Source organism: Bombus vancouverensis, chromosome 4 (genome assembly GCF_051014615.1).
Source record: "Bombus vancouverensis nearcticus chromosome 4, iyBomVanc1_principal, whole genome shotgun sequence".
Lineage (NCBI taxonomy): Eukaryota > Metazoa > Arthropoda > Insecta > Hymenoptera > Apidae > Bombus > Bombus vancouverensis.
Window position 1 is genome coordinate 5,916,935 of NC_134914.1, and position 17,113 is coordinate 5,934,047.

The 17,113-nt window shown below is 32.8% G+C and overlaps 2 protein-coding genes across 3 annotated transcripts; one reads left to right on the forward strand and one right to left on the reverse strand.

The window, feature by feature from the left end:
* Positions 1-1,007: 1,007 nt before the first annotated feature.
* On the reverse strand, positions 1,008-10,386 carry LOC117160889 (prohormone-2). Its single transcript, XM_033341959.2, has 9 exons — positions 10,247-10,386; positions 8,454-8,571; positions 8,287-8,382; positions 8,069-8,201; positions 7,757-7,972; positions 5,068-5,169; positions 4,903-4,985; positions 4,575-4,822; positions 1,008-4,432 (listed from the first exon to the last, which is right to left on the reverse strand). The coding sequence occupies exons 2-9, from the start codon at positions 8,566-8,568 to the stop codon at positions 4,346-4,348; spliced, it is 1,080 nt and encodes a 359-aa protein (XP_033197850.2). The 5' UTR covers positions 8,569-8,571; positions 10,247-10,386; the 3' UTR covers positions 1,008-4,345.
* A 3,150-nt stretch (positions 10,387-13,536) lies between these two features.
* Ate1 (arginyltransferase 1) lies at positions 13,537-17,037 on the forward strand. 2 transcript variants are annotated; one of them, XM_033341957.2, is made up of 8 exons: positions 13,537-13,889; positions 14,121-14,247; positions 14,372-14,505; positions 14,580-15,010; positions 15,271-15,432; positions 16,108-16,280; positions 16,353-16,614; positions 16,691-17,037. In XM_033341957.2, exons 1-8 carry the CDS (start codon positions 13,793-13,795, stop codon positions 16,841-16,843), a joined length of 1,539 nt encoding a protein of 512 aa, XP_033197848.1. In that variant the 5' UTR covers positions 13,537-13,792; the 3' UTR covers positions 16,844-17,037. The 2 variants fall into 2 exon arrangements, with proteins under 2 accessions (XP_033197848.1, XP_033197849.1); XM_033341958.2 differs by lacking the exon at positions 15,271-15,432 and adding an exon at positions 15,735-15,890 and having other exon boundaries at positions 13,544-13,889.
* Positions 17,038-17,113: the final 76 nt, after the last annotated feature.

The following is a 17,113-nucleotide window of genomic DNA, read 5'->3' on the forward strand; positions in this document are numbered from 1 at the left end:
ACAAAAGATGTAGACCCGATCGTAGATCTGTTCATGACACGATGTACACGAGTGACACGACACCGTTGTAACGTCACAGGTAAGTATGTAGATAGCAGATATGTATGTTTCTAAGTACATAATCTCGTCATGGGCATATATTCCTATGTCTATGGTAATTGTGTAATAGACTGTTGCGATGCCATGCTATGTCGCAGTGATATCGCAGCTGTATCGCTGCGCGACTCGTCAGGCATCTGTTTCTACATGTTTCTAATTATACAATGTACACGAGGAGCATCACGATAACAATATTTAGCAAGGACATGTAACGTAAAAATAGAGCGTTAAAGTATATACATGGTAATAATTGTTCTTAGTATGATGTCATTAGAGATATAAGAATTCAAATCTTAAGCACAATTTATGTTTGGGACATTTTTAACAGTTCATCATTCTTCATTACCTTACCAGAAATCAAATATTTTGGTCAGTTATTCTTTGAGGATCAAATTTTTTTGAGCTGTGAAACACCCAGTAGAAATTTCTTTTATCTGTACAATTTTTAGAATAGTAGCTTAGTAATTTTCAATAATTATAAAGGGAAATATATGAAGAGTATCACACGATGATGTGGATATTTCCTGGATAGTTTTACAATTTATTGTGAATGTATGAGTTAAAAAAACGAGAAGTGAATGTGTAAAATGAGAATTGGACAAGTGAGAATTTGAAGTAAAATATGAATATTAAAAATATAATTTTATGAAGATTTAGCTCTTCAAAGAAAGATTCGGCCCTTCAACCTCAAGATTCAAAAGATTCACCTTAAAAGTAATATATCTTTTTATGCTTCTGAGAAGAAAGCATAATATACCAAGATTTAAGACTAATTTTGCTAAAAACTAATATATTTATCATTTAGTTAATTAATAACTTGTTAAAGTTCAATGTTGTATGTGAAACATTGAGCATGAATGGGTTAAATAAAGAAAGGCAGATAAAACAATATTCCAGGATGAATGCGCTTATAAGTAGAATATAGTTATTTATTAATTTTTTTTGTTATTTTTTATGATTTAATTTAATTACAATAATGCGTTATTGTTCAATCAAAAGCACCATGGGTTTGAAAAATACTTATGACGCCGAATGATATAACTTTTTGATTTAAAAATGCACACGTAGGTACATATAATTGAATGTCGATATGAAGTTTTATAATATAATATGTATATAATATCCATTTTAAAGTAACATAGCTGACACACAGTTTCGTTTTATTCAGTTACAATAATTTGCATAGTCGATTAGCAATCGGTGGCATATCGTTAACGTTGAAAAAATCTTTCGTAAAATTTCGCGACTGTTTCCGAAATACACGCTGCTATAATTTACTCGAATGTTATCATTATCATCTTTCTATCACGATGTCCAATTGTATAATAAATTTGTCACAAGCAAAAATATTTTTTTTATAATATTTTTTTCTTTAAACGTTAATATTACAGTTCAAGATGCTAGAATATGTTTCTATAAGATTAACAAGAAGTTCAGTAGATCTCGACAATTTTCTTAATTTGCCATTAAAATATCGCTTCTTTATTTCTTCTTCTTATGCGTTAGATCGGAATATGCATTAAAAATAGTTTAAATACAAGAAAAATTTTAGGAATGATCATCATTTTGATGCCGCACAGTAACAATTGAACAGGTTTTTTGGCCGATATTAAATCGTTTTGTCTTTTTATTCCGTCGACTTTAAAAGCCACTTCAGGAATGGTTCCGTGTTCAGTGTAATAATACTATCGATACTATTCTAGCGTCGACGTTTAACAGTTCGTTATTCTTATTGTAAAAAGATATGGTGTCTGAAGATTAATTTGTAGTAAGAATATAGTATCATTACACGATTCAGTATAGGCATCACAAAAATAAAACGAAATTTCCTTCTTTTTTTTTTCTTAATTTGTCAAGATAGCAGTCACATTACAAAGTAAATAATTCTAATTTTATTTCCTCTTTTTTTTATTACGAAAAATCTCGCGACTGTAATGTTTTACAGTTTAATAGAGTTTCAAGATAATAAATTTGTTTCAACAAGAGAAGAAAAGTTGTAGCTGTAAAATACGCACAGAATATAGTATCTGGAGATATTTTTCAAACAATTATCCGTTAAAATGTTTAATTTCTCAAGTAAATACCTTGTTCGATTGCGAAACATTACGGCGTATCAATGAAACCCAAACCCAAACCCGATTGATTGACATTCCTTTAATCATACACAATATATAATCGATGCTTTTCATTATCTATAACATTAATTACATGTTAATAAGTAGTAAATACTGAATCATTCCCTCTTGGTATTACTTAGTCTACGTAATTCTAATTACATGCTAAACGATCGTCAAAAATATATAGCACAAAAGATTTTCTTCGTGCCGATCGTCACGCGTCCAATTGATCGGTCAGTCATCCGTTAGATTTTCCTTTTTCCTACCGTTACAATATCATATGTTATATTATTATATACGCGTTTCAAGCATATACTGATCAAACAACAAGGAACGAAAAGGAAAAATTACTCAGTCTCCTCGGAACGTTTGCTCTATGGAAGGCCGTGTTTGGTTCGATCGACAAAAACGTTAGATGTCACTCGGTGTAGTTTGTATAGATATATTTATATACTTTTTTCTTTCTCTTTTCTTTTTTTTTTACCTTTCTGTATTTTTCTTTTTTTATTTTTTCTGACAATGGTAAGACGATGGATTATCGGTATAACGGTGCTTTACACTTTACATTCGCAGCAGAGGACGAGAATCAAAAATTTCACGCACTCGATAAATCTCACAATTTTATCTTCTTTTAATTTTTGTTGAATTTGCAAATACTTTTACGATAAGACATTGTTAACGTGATTGCTTTCTATTAATGCCAACTCGTAATAGAAATTATTAGTATCATTCAACAATAATGTTTGTCAAACAACTGGAAACGATAATCATCGAGGATTACAATTGAGTCGTGAAATTTTTATTTTCGAAAGTTATTTAGTCAGCCATAGAAGTGAATATCATTGAAATATGCATTGACACTCATCAATACTTCACTGACGATAAATGTTGCGATTATGTATTTTGTACACGGTTAGAAAAATTAATTGACGATCATGTTTAAAGTAAGGGGGGATTGAGAATTATCGGTCATGTCGGCACGTTGAATATAAGATATGAATCCAGTAGAAGATATGTTGTTATAACTCTAAATACCGACGATTTCATTGGATTCAAATTGATATTTGCAGTACATACAGCGTGCTTCAATATTTCATGTATTTGTGTACCTTTAACATTTATCTCTTGCCTCTTGCAAAGTAAATTAAGGGGTTGAAATATATAATAGTGGTATAAACAAGCTTGATCGAACTTCAGTTACTTTGTTCATTTTTCTCAACATATTATAGGTATATGTATATATATTTATAACAAGATATACATATCCGTAGATGTGAAACGTAATGAGAAAGTTATAAAATATTTTCAGCATCATCTTTCGCTCTAAATTTTGCTAAGAAATCATCTACCTTTCTCTAGGTCACCGAATTAGAAGTATCGTTTCATCTTTTCATTTCATATTAATCATTTTCTCATACCTACTATGTTTATCTATCAGATCTTGTGCTACGACTATCTTCGAGCTAATTCATGAAAAAAACTATTCGTCGTCTTTCTCTCTTTTTAATCAGTCAGAAAAGTCATGAACCAAGTTTGAGGGTAATTTGATTCGAGTAACTACGATTATTTTCAACGATTTCAGTCATCGCGCGGGCTGTGCCTTTTTCTTGCGCCTTAAAGTTTCATCGTTTTCTGCGGAAAAATATAAGAGTACACTGAAACCAAAGACGCTTCTATATCCATCGGCTTCTCTTAATACTTTTGAAGGATTTCGAAAGATGTTGAAAAAATATTACTCAAATTTTTCTTCGTTACTCATTTCGATGATTGGTGACCACACGATTAAGAAGTTAATCAAAAGAACTATTGTCTCTTCAGCAGACTCTTGTAAACTATGAATAGTCTTTCTGAGCACCGTATTTGTTAAAATAAGTGTAGTCTTTCTCAAGCACGTACCGCTGTGTTCATAATAAAGACAGAATAGTCAAATGAAGAAGACGTCAGAGAGGGAACATTCGCCAAGAAAGCCCAAAATTTTTGTCTGGTTCCTCTTTGCGTATACATGAGTCCGAAAACATCAGTTCGTTACCCTCTTTCCGCGTTTTATCGATAGGATCTTTCACTTTCTTCAAATACATTCTCGATAGTTTCGTGTTAATTTTGTTGCTGTTCGTCGAGTTGATATCGATTTAGTAGATGAGATGGTGTTGGTATGGGTATCCCCGTGATTGGGGATTTATTTGAAACTGAGCTGCGCTGGAGTAAGGATCGTACGTCTGTAAATCGAATGAAATACCAATACGATTCTAAATCGAAGAATTTTAGAAATTTTATTATAAGTTAAATATACTTTATATTTCTCAGGATCATTTATTTGTAGATTAATGAATTGTTTCTAGAGTTCATCGGATGTATTACCTGCGAGCGTTTCCTGGAGACCATAAACCTTTTCTCGGGGGTATTATAGTAAGTCTGTTGAGGATAAACCAAACCAAACTGAGGACTGCCGTATTGAGAAGTCGCATCATATTGTTGCCCGTACTGATTCTCGTATTGTTCGTAATAGCTGGATGGATGAGTACGAACGATTCCAATATCTGCCGGTGATAAAGACTCTACGCTGTAATGTCGAGGGGGATACGCCGAAGAATCCATCCAAGGAATGACTTTGCAAAGTTATAATTCAGAATGTTAAACATATAAAAACAATATCAATACATTCAATTTTAAAATATTTTTGACTTACTGTTTCGAGGATCTTCTTCTTCAAGAAGGTTGTCTTCATCGTCTACATTTTCATATTCATCGTTCATATACTTATGCCAGTTTCTGTGAAGATATTTTAATTGAATTAAAACCCAGGATACTTATATTGTTTACAGTTAATGGCACATATGTATATTATTATTACCGCTTGTGGCGTTCATTTTCCCAGAGGGAGAGGAGTGTTAAAACATCTTGCGGGTCAATATCCAATTCTCTCTTAAATCGTGGTTCCTGATAAATCGGGACGCTGAAAATCCAACATTCATGTTTGAAACATATTTAAATAAAAAAAAATTAATTTGTAAAATCATATATATATATATATATATATCTTCGGATAGAGTTCTCCTTGATATTCGGATAATCTGGCAGTCATTCGAGGCTCGTATTTCTGAACAATATCGATTTTCTATGGAGGTTGAGTTTAAAGCGCATTTATTGCATGTAATGCAATCATGCGTGCACAGTATCATTGAGGATCAGTACGCGAGGTACGTTGAATGGAAAAAACTGGCAAACAAAAGGACGATACTGAGCCGCCAATACGACGCGACGAGGAGATTGCATTGCACGCGTTTGCGCTGATAGGATTTGTCCTAGGTCAGGTCCGCCGAGCATGCTTGGTACATCCTCTGTTGTGGATGATCGATATGACGAAACCGGCTAATATCATCAGCTGATTGGTTGGCCATATGCCAAAACGATTTGACTCGTCAGGTGGTTTCATTCAGCTTTTCCACTTACTTCTTTGGTATTATACATTCATGTAAGATAAACAAAGAACAGGGAAACTGTTCGAAATGTATCGTGAATACCTTTTTTAACATGGCGGGAGATTGAACAGAAAAAGATATAGATCAAACAAACCATAACGTTAAAAATAATTGATTTCGACTAATTAATTCGAAATTTTAATTGATCTATGGAAAAGGACGAAAGAAATAAAATGATTCGTGAACATCTGGTCGAAAGTTAATGATTCTAGGTTCCATATTTTGCATATCCAAAACCTGAACTTTTATTTTTCGAGTTTCCGATAACAATAGTATTTATTGTTAAGTTGAATCTAGTTTGTATTTAGTTGGTTGAATATAAATTCTTGGTAAACTCCGTGAATTACTGCACCTCATGGAGTCGGCGCTAACTAGGAGCCTATTCTCGTCAGCTGATTGGCTAGCGATATGTCAAGTAATAGTCAAGTCTGACCTAGTTTTACTGGCTGGTTCCATTCAACTTTTCGTGGACCCAACCCTTGGAAAGCTACCCTATTGCGTCACAAGTATCGAACGTCTCGATGACTGCGCCAAACTGTGCATATAATACGTGTACGTACATCGCTGTGAGAGAATTCGCACGTTCTCGTGAACGTGAGCAGTTTATTGGAAAATTTTTCAGCTGACGCGATCACTTTGTGGGACATGTAAAACTTTTTTCGAGGATAACTTTTTCTTCGTACTATATGTACATACTACGTTATTAGTTCTTGCAACCGTTAAGTTCGTTACTTCGATTATCGTTTGCAAATTTTAATTAATTCAATTATATCATAGAGATATATAAAATTCGCTAACGATATAATCTTTATACTTTACTAACTGTCTGTCACATTGATTTCGCAATACCTGCAAATTATTCCTCCTTTTTCCTTTGATGCCTTGACAACCAAGGGAATTGATATAGAATTATTAAGCCCGATAACAAAATCTTATTACCAAGAACCAATTGGTCGTAAAAGCCATCTTTTATGCTAAAAAGTAGAGAAACAACTTATAGTCAAATATTAGAATTACGCTCAATCTACAGAATTGCCTACTTTTAAATCATTTTTTCTATGTAATGGAAATTAGCTCGACCATAAATGTATTAGCGTACATGTGCACAAAGTGACCTGTGACATTTATTTACAGGTCAGGCGATTCACACTTGTAACTACGTTTCAGAGTAAAAATAAAAGTTTGACGTAAGGAGCTTCAAAGTAATTGATCATTCTATGACGTATCGTACAGCGTCGTCGTCTACGTCACTTACTTAACGATGACGATTCTATGTAAACGCTATAAATACCATCGATAGCCTTCGTTACGAAACTATCGACTTCCGATTTGAATCGGAACATCTAGAGGTTCCTTATACTATCGAATGTATATATATATATAGTCTGTTGTTAAAGAGAAGAAACGTACAAAAAAGAAAGAAAAATATCGTGTTTATATTTTACAATTATTCTATACTATTTTATGTGTATATATAGTTTTTTGTTATAGGCTAAAAATTATTGTAGATCAAGGCAGGAGAAAACCAATCCTATATGCTCTGCAGATCAACTTCGATAACGACAGCTTCTCGAAGTCGTATTGAACCGGCTTGGTCGTCAAGTCCACCGCCGTTTCTGCCGAGGGCAACGCCCTCACCAGCCCTCTCATCCCCATTCAGAAGAAACGTCGAAGAAAAAGAGGGATGTTCCGAGCAAGAGGGCGGGAAGGGTGAGTTCTCGCAGGGGTGGGAATTACAGACTGGTTACCGAGTCGATTCACTCTGCCCAAGGCAGCTTGTTCTACAGGTGAATTCGCCCTAACACATCCTAATCTCATCTGCGTGGAACGCAATCGTCAAACAATAGAAGCAATATGATATAAATGTCTCGTAAACGATATTCACAACTTGACGAAATTCTAAACTGATTGAAGGAAGTAGATAGTATGACAATTGATCGAACAATCGATCAATCAGATTTAAATTGTTTAGTAAATTCCTTTTATAATTTTCTACTTTTTCCTTTATTTTCTTTTTTCCGTTTAATAATAATAGTAAAAAAATTAATACGATTGACTCACCTTCTCTTTACTTGCACCTGCATAGATTGCTGAGTAGAAGATGTTGGAGACTGGAAGGAAGTGGTCGTGGACGGTTTCATGGTGGTAGATCCGGTGACTGTTGATTTCTCGGATCTCTTCCGACGATCATCGTTCAAGTAATAACGAGAGTACGACGGAACATCCCATTGAGGCATGTCATATCCAAATTCGTTCATCAGGATTTTTCCATATCCGCTGAAACAGAAACAGAAATAAGTTATACATTAGTTAATACTCACTTTGATGTGAAATTTAAAAAATGAACTATTTTAATTTATTGAGAATACCAACTCGTAGTTTCTATCAAATGGAGAAAAGGAATCACGGTCGTAGAGAGCGTTGTTAGGTGCATTAGAATGAGATGGTTTTTCTTTCTCGGTAAGGGCTGCTTTCAATCCACCTAGTCCTGATGCAGCTAGAGTTCCTTGGATTAAAAGATTAATTATAAATTAAAATAGTTACAAGGTGTTAAAGATAATTGAAAATGGTTACTCATTACTTATACTTACTCTTTTCCACGGTAGACGAATAAGATGAGCTTGGTTTATTCTCCGGCTGACGATTCTGTTGGTTGCCGTACATCAACATTTCCTGTGCCCGTTTAGCTGAAACCAAAACGTTTAGTGAACAAATCATTAATCGTGTTGTAAACTACAGAAAACATAGTATGCTTTACGTTTTGGTCTCATTGTTTGTTCAGTCTTCTTTGCATCCTCTGCCAGATTCGTTGGCAAAGGTTGTGCTACCACGAAGAGGGAATATAGAGTTAGTAACCACACCCAGTCACACATGATCTGAAAAAATTGATTGTTCCATTATTGACTTAAACTTTGGTTAACTAATCTGTGAGATTTATTAAAAAGATGAAATCAAAGATTTCTTTATTGATTATGAGCAAAAGTTTATTGACCCTTTAATCAAATGTGAAATTGATTAAGGGTGCAGTTAGAAGAAGTATGGTTGCTATAAAGTCTTCTCTTCTTGTACAGATCGAAGTTTACACCCCTTACAAGCTGAAGTAAATGAAGATAGCAGGTCACTATGAAAGAAGCTTAAATGTCACATAATGCGAAATGTCAGGAATCTATTTCCATTGCACGTAAAAAATTAACGGGCATACATGTCGGAAGTTCGATAGGAAATTGTAAATGTTTGTATGATTTCGTGAAGATAAAGATGATAAGTCTTTCTCTTGAAGAATAGTCGATGATTCACTATTTTTTCCGTTAAAGTAACAATTTAAATTACATTCTACTGCAAATAATAGTATCTAATTTTTCACAATTTTGAGAAAATAATAAATTTCTTAATAGCGAAAAATAAATTAAATTTGACAGCAGTCTGAAGAACAAACGTGAATCGGTTGCGTGAAGTAGAATTAATTGTAATTTATCGTTTATTAGTATGTTTCGTGGGAAGTGAACTGGAATCTCACTCCAAAACAGATTCTGGAATCTCTATAGTCTTAACAAATAACACTGATAATTCAATTACACGTACTTTCCAACATACACGTAATTAGCTTACGTCGATACACGAGAGTTTTCGCTAATTAGATATGCAATTAACTAAATCTCAGCAAAGGCAGTGGTAGCTTCGAAGCTCATGACTCATAATCAACTATTCGTTATAGACATTCCATTAGTTTGAAATGTCAAAGTTCAAAAGGATGTTTTAATCATATATATGTACATATGTAATGTAAACATTACACGAAAAATTCACTCGTTTGTATTATTTGTACGTTTCATCTTTGTTATCTTCGTTTTAAAAAATATCATATATTCTGTGATAATTATTCTCTAAGCTTAATAAATGCAAAAAAGAGTTTGTGATATGATGCTAGTGATAGTATTGAGCAATTAAATCTGGCCAGGAAATAAAGTTAAACCGGATATAGTAGACCCAGAAATCGCACACTTGTTGCGTCTAGAAATACTATAGTCATTTATCGCGTTTGTATACGCGTCTATGCAACTCGCAATTAAAAATACATTTCATTGACTGTGCTTTCATTGACAAATCCAGACGCATGTATGGTATTAATATTACTTGCCTCGATAAAATATGTTTTAACAATTTTCACGAATTTTTAACAAACAATCTAACACTAAAAATTATAGACCCGTTTCAAACATGTTATAATTTAAAGATGTCTTCAAATTAAAGCTATTAAATGTACGCGTGTATGAAACAAAATTCTAATGAAACTTTGAATCAGATTAATTTTTTATCTTTAGAACTAAAGTTCGAGGAAATATAATTATATCGCTGATAAGAAATCGTCGTGATCGAACAATCTCTATTCTTACCCTCCTATTTATACCCGTACAATTTTAGCGGGTCTTTATCTTACGAAAGTTGGCCAATTAAATCGATCGAAGGATCACTGTCGTAATTCAAATTTCAAGCAAAAATATTAGTATTCGAAAGGGCCAGATGTAACAATTGAAAGATAGGTTCCTTCACCTTACTTAACGTCGACTATTCTCTTCGTTCTAGGTTTCTGGTCAGTCTTCTCAGATTTCTTCTTACGGGAGCGTTTCTCCAAAAGATGCAGAGAACTAGTGAGTTCGGCTGATCAACGTAGAATGAACGTCGAGGCTGAGCAGGACGACTAGAAAACTGGCAGAGGGTACGGTCGATCAACCACCCCCACCTTGGTGGGCGAGCACCCCTACCCTGAAAGCAACCCCTACCGCGTCTCTACGAAGTGATATGACGTGCACACGCGCACGGTTATATGGACATTCTACGCGGAACATGTACACACTCCCATTGTGCCACAAAATACGTCTGCCCACGCGATGACCTGACCAGATCCTCAGGCTATCCTTGAAATCGTCTCTTATGTCACATCTTGGCCGTGTATTATCTTCAGAATTCGCCATTTAAAGAGGAGAAGTCTTCTAGTAATTTTTCGGTGGCATCTTGTTTCGATTAAGCCTAATTCTACTTAATAAAACCGGCATCGTATAATGTGTTCTAGATTTTAAGGAAGTTTTATTTAGGGAACTTTTATGATAGGATGATTTAGTAAATTTTTTACGTTGTTTATAGCAGTACATAAACAGGTGAAGATAGTTTTACACAACAGGGATATTTAGCTTTCATTGAGGAAAGCAGGATGAGGCATAATTCTTCTTAAATAGAACGTGTTCTCTCAAAGTCAATGTTGTGACCGAAATTCATTCGATCTTTGAAGGAAGAATATTTTCCGAGCAATATCGTGGATCGTTTTTTCTTGGTCCTCGTCGCAAATCCGTACTTTCTTTTGTCTCTCGATCGCAAGCGGTGGAGTGGTGGGCTGTACAGGAGGAATTGTAGCACCGTTTTCCGTATTCAGTCCCCGGCCACTTTTCTTCAGCCCCCGCAACAGGCCAAACGCCTACGCCATCGTATAACGCCCACGAGCACCCAACGCCCACACATATTTTCCATGGCGTATGATAGAAAGAGGGAGGGTTGGGAAGGAGAAGAGAGATCAACCGAAATGCGAAATTTTCTTCTCTTCTCCTCAGCGTCATGCTGACGTTCACATGTTCTTGCGACGAAGTATTTATCATCGATGAAGATTTTTGAAATATTTACGATGTCATATCCTTAGTCAAGGCGCTCTTGAATTCTGTCATGTTTTCTTCATCTTGTCAAGATGTAATTTTCTCATGAATAATCAAGAATTTGACGTGTTTGACGAGGAGGAAGAAATTATTCTTTACTCTAGAAGAAAATGGAAATCCATTCAAGTTGGGTGCATAATATTTTAATCTGTCCTCTTTTAATTTGTTCGTTGCCATCGTTTCAGAAAACAGATAGCAACAACAAGTGGACAAAGAAGAGAGCAGCAGCACGGAATTATGTACTTAGCCATAACTCTCCAAAAAGAGTCGGCAAATTCTCGGAAACAACCGCTTTAGCAAAGTATTCAACTTGAAATACGACGCATCCTAGCGCACTACGTACCCCAGTAATTGACCTATTTCCAAAGAATCGGCTGCACGCTTGCGCGAATTGAAGTAGTTGCACAAAAACAAGTATAACTCACCTGGTCGGATTTCTAGCCAACTAACAACGTTTGCGGTGATACAATTACGGGGGCGTGTATGATAGATGCTCGAAGACAGCCATCTCTAATAGATATCAATAGATTTATTACTTAACGATGACAAAGAAAAAAAAAAGATATCTTTAATCTCAATTTTTCTACTTTTTTGATTCAGAAGGATGTTAATCATATTGTTTATTCAATATTCAAAAAGTAGTACAAAATATTCCTTTATTGTATTTCATTATAAAGGGACACAAAATACGAAAGGTCAGGAAGAATAGAAGCACGCGATCGTCGTTAATTTTTACCGAAGTATCGAGAAAAATTAATGCCACACCCCCAACCATTGCTGAGGGAGATATTTTTTCTTTGAACTTCAGAACGAATTTGCAGGTCGCAATTTATGCATTTGGCAGGCGAAGAGAAAGGTTTATTTTCGTAAATTTGCCAGAAGTTTGAGTATTCCGTGGAGGATAGATACATCCGACTAAGATAGGACCCGATGCCATCATTGTAATTACGGGGCGAGTTCTGTGAAATAATACCATTCGACGTGCTCGATCCGAAGGTTTGTTCCCATTGACGTCAGCCGTTGATTCTGAAAACGACGAATCCCCGCGCTTCGAAAACTTAGTGGGGGGGCATACGCGTCGCGAGGAAATGATTCGTAGGAGGGGAACATGGATGTATTCAGGGACGTTGTACGAATACCAGGATCAAAATAATTTATTCGTTGATAATAATTGTAGGTAATAAATTACTATTATATCTGCTTTTATTAGCAATAATAAGTTGAGCTTTAAGTCATTGTCATTATACTTTAATTCTCATACGAATAATTATTGAAATCCTTAACTTATTAAGCTTTGAGCTATCGTTATATGTATTCGTGGAGACTTACAACTTGCAGGAGATTATTCTGTTTCATCTTAAGACAGGAATTAAAATTGCAAAATATTAAAACAGAAATTTACTATTTTTAATATCAGGAAATGAACTTGGATGTTTTTCGTATTATTTGCTATAAAAATAATTGTTAGAGGTTGAAGAAATTTAAAGAGTTTTAATAAAATAATAAATTTCAACTACATGATAGATGAATGTGTGATACTGGATACAGTAGTATAAATCCATGATGGGACAGGTATTTCAGGTTGTTGATACTACCCTGTGAAGTGGAAACTGTAACCAGCAGCTTGAAGGGGGGTATCCCGAAGGAATAGATCGATGTTTCACTCTGTGTAGTAAGAAACGCCTGTTGCTGTAAAAGAGGCATAGTTTCATTCATGAAAATGGTAAAATGTATACGCATTATACCATTTTAGATCTTTGCGATAATTAAAAATTATTTTAATTGCTGATTAATTTAAAAAATCAATATGATGTTATATTTTTATTGAAAGACTTTTGTATTTTTAATGAGTGATAGTTATACAATAATTATTTATTAATTTACTAGAAATAATCATATTATTTGTGTTTTCCAGTATCAGTATTCTAGTTTCTCAATTATTTCCACGTAGAGTTATTAACTTTCAAGCTTTATGTTATTATAAATATAATTACATTAGAAAACACATATGCGTAATATTTATCCTAAATTGTATCTTGCAATTCTATATTTATAGATACTAGATACTAAATGGTGAATTTTTTAATTAAGTTTACACAACACGTTTTTATTGATTTCACGTTCAAGAACATTTGAATGAGAAATGTAAACAAAGGAAATATTTAATTTCACATTGCGAAGTTTGCATTTTAATAACATTACTCAAAAATGACAAGATGGCTGTGGCAATACCGCTTTCCGTTTAGTAGATTGGATTTTTAAATACGTGATGGTGTCAATTTTATTAATATAGATATATATGTTGAGTAATAAATAAGTGGATTGCATGATCTTTGTTGATAATTAATTCATCGTAATCAATGCAATAATAAAACGAGTGAATAAAGAACAAAATATGGCAAGACAATCGTACAGTATTGTTGAGTATTATGGTGAACAGGATGGATATAAATGTGGTTATTGCAAAAGCCCAAACACAAATTTCAGTCATGGCAAGTATCAAAGCATACAGCAAATATCAATTATGGATTTTTATTTTAAATTATTTTACTTATATATACAGTATTTCATACTTTTATTAATAGGTTATGTAGTCTCAATGATTATTTCACACATGTATAATTTTTGTTCTTGTCATGCTAAGTTTCATTTATTAATGCGTCAATGTTATTTGAATAATATGTCTTGTATTGCATCTTTATCTTAATTGTAGTACATTTTAGGTATGGGTACACATAGATTGACTGTGCAAGATTACCAAGCTCTAGTAGATAGAGGTTGGAGAAGGTGTGGTTCTTATTGTTACAAATCTACAATGGATCAAACATGTTGCCCAATGTATACAATTAAGTAAGATTAAAACTTCTAAAATGTTTTAAAAACGAATTTCCTACATATTAAAAAATATGTACATGTATATATTATTACAAATTATATTACAAATTTTTCATATATATATAAATATTTGTAATAGATGTGAAGCATTACAATTTAAAATTTCTAAATCACAAAAAAAGGTTTTGAAAAGAATGGCAAAGTTTTTAAGAAATGAATTACATAAAGATGATACTATGGATACGTACGATGGAGATTTTCATAATAACATTGGTAAAGATTTAATATGTTAAATTATTATTCAATATGCACTTTAACATCTGATTTTATGAAACCATTTTTCATAGATATTGAAGAAATTCCTAATCACAATAAGCACTTTTTAAAAGTTGACAAAGATATTTCTGATATGAATGTGCAATTTATTAGTGATGAAGTTAATGCAAGGTTACATCCTAGCACATCAGATAGAGGACAGAAAAAACATGGTCTAGAAAATAAAAAACATAATTCTGAAAGTGTACCTGCTGCATCAAGTTATAACAATGATTCTCATAGTACACCTCAAAGTCTACAATCTGTAGAAATGAATCCTACTCGGATACCTTGTATGAAAGCAAAGCTTTTACGTAAACAACGAAAACAAAACAAATTAATGACACAAGGAAAAACTCAGGAAGAAATAGAAGCTATTTTCAAAGAAAATAAACAAGAAAACCAGGCTAAAAGTTTGGAGCAAATATTTGATGAAGTTTATAATGGAACCAACAGATTAGAGGTAGATACACATTTATTCCATCAAGTTCAGTAAATGTTGCATGCAAATGAGTTTCTATAAATGTTGGTCCTCTTTTCTCCAATTTATTTAATATTTAAAAAGTAGGTAGGGAAATATTGAAAAATACTCGAATGATGTTTTTACTATTTCATACTTTTTTAACTGTTCATTTCAGTTACAATATTTCGTTATTAGTTCATTGTTAGTTCAATTTTGTAATTATTTTGATAAAGTTTTGTAAAATTTACGACTTTTATTAGCTGAAACTAGTTAGAACTTCACCAATGAGCTCTGGATATTTAAATACCTCAAAACAATCTTATGAGGTATATAAAAAATATCAAACAACAATACATGGAGTTCTAGCAGAAAAGGTTACAGAGATGCAATATATGGGATTTCTTGTGAACTCACCTTTACAGGTAATTTTGCAATTTCTATAATTTCCTGCTGAGCTATCTTAGAGCTTTACTTGTTAAAGAAGGATTATTACAATTTTTTTATTTTCATTTACATAATATCGTACATAATTATTGTTAAAGTAGATAGTTATACAACAGTATTACAGATTATTAGATATTAATTAAGAAATATGTATATAAAATACTGTTTTGAAAATTGAATAATTGAAACAATGCTTAATTGGAGCAAAGAGGACCACATTTAAATGTGTATTCTGTACATTGTGTTCATCAAGTATTATTCACATGTTTAAATTCATCAGATGAAGTTGGTGAGAACAATGTCGGACGAGTTTATTAAAACGCTTAAAATAAGTGCAAACCTGTTTAAAAAATATCAAATGACTATTCATGGTGAAACAGAAAAGGAGTCAGATGATAAATCATTCTTCAACTTTCTTGTAAAAAGTTCTTTACAGGTATACTTCGTATTCAGGTTGCTATCTCAATCTGATTTTATAATCTAATCTTATATGACATAAAAAGAAATATTTGTTCATGTTGTTCGTTAATATATTAAAATGTTTAACAAAATTATGTATGATATTTTTACAATCCTTTTTATTAAATATTGCTTAAAAATTTCATTGCTTTGGCTAAAGAATATATACAAATAAGGAGTTTATAATTTTGAAGCCATGGACACCAGATGATGGACCACCAAGTGGATATGGTTCTTTTCATGAACAATATTGGTTAGATAATGAATTAATTGCAGTTGGTGTGATAGATATTTTACCATCTTGTGTTTCAAGCGTTTACTTTTTTTATGATCCGGCTTATTCTCATCTCTCACTTGGCACATTTAGGTTGGTACATTTGGCACATTTTGATATTTAAATTATCTCCAATAAATTGTTAACTTTCTATATTTTACTTAGTTCACTTCGAGAAGTTTATTTAACAAGACAATTAAATAAAATTGCAAAAGATCTGAAATATTACTACATGGGATTCTACATACATTCATGTCCTAAAATGCGATACAAGGCACGAATGAGACCATCAAAACTATTATGTCCTGAAACTTATGCGTGGTTTGATATTGAACCGTGTTTATTAAAATTAGATAAACAAAAATATAGCAGACTGAATGATGATATTGATGCTATTAACGAGGATAATATAGTTGATATTCGTAAGGTAATAAACGACGTTATTTTCATATCTAGTATTACAAACTGTTTAATTTATTGTAATTAATGTCATTTGTCTCCAGGTATTAATTTTGTATCGGCAAATTGCGATGCCGTATGAAATCTATAAAAAGCAAGCTCAAACCATCACGCAAGATGAAGAAGATGAGATTAAAGAATATACTAGTTTAGTTGGCATGAAGTGTGCACAGAGATTGTTGCTTTATCGCTGTTAAAGTATGCAAAAAGTTTTAACTTATTTATGAAAACAATCGTGTATTTTATCAAAAGACGAATTGGAATCTTATTATGGATAATTATTAGTAAGTGAAATTAATAAAATTAATAGTTTCAAATAAAGTATTTGTGATGATAAGTGTGTAATAAATTAATAAATTCTTATCAAATAAAAGTGATTCTTTTCATGCTATGCATACGCTCTACAATATTTACTTCCTTTTCCTCTTATTTTGGCAATATCAAATAAATTACTCTTATTCTCTGAT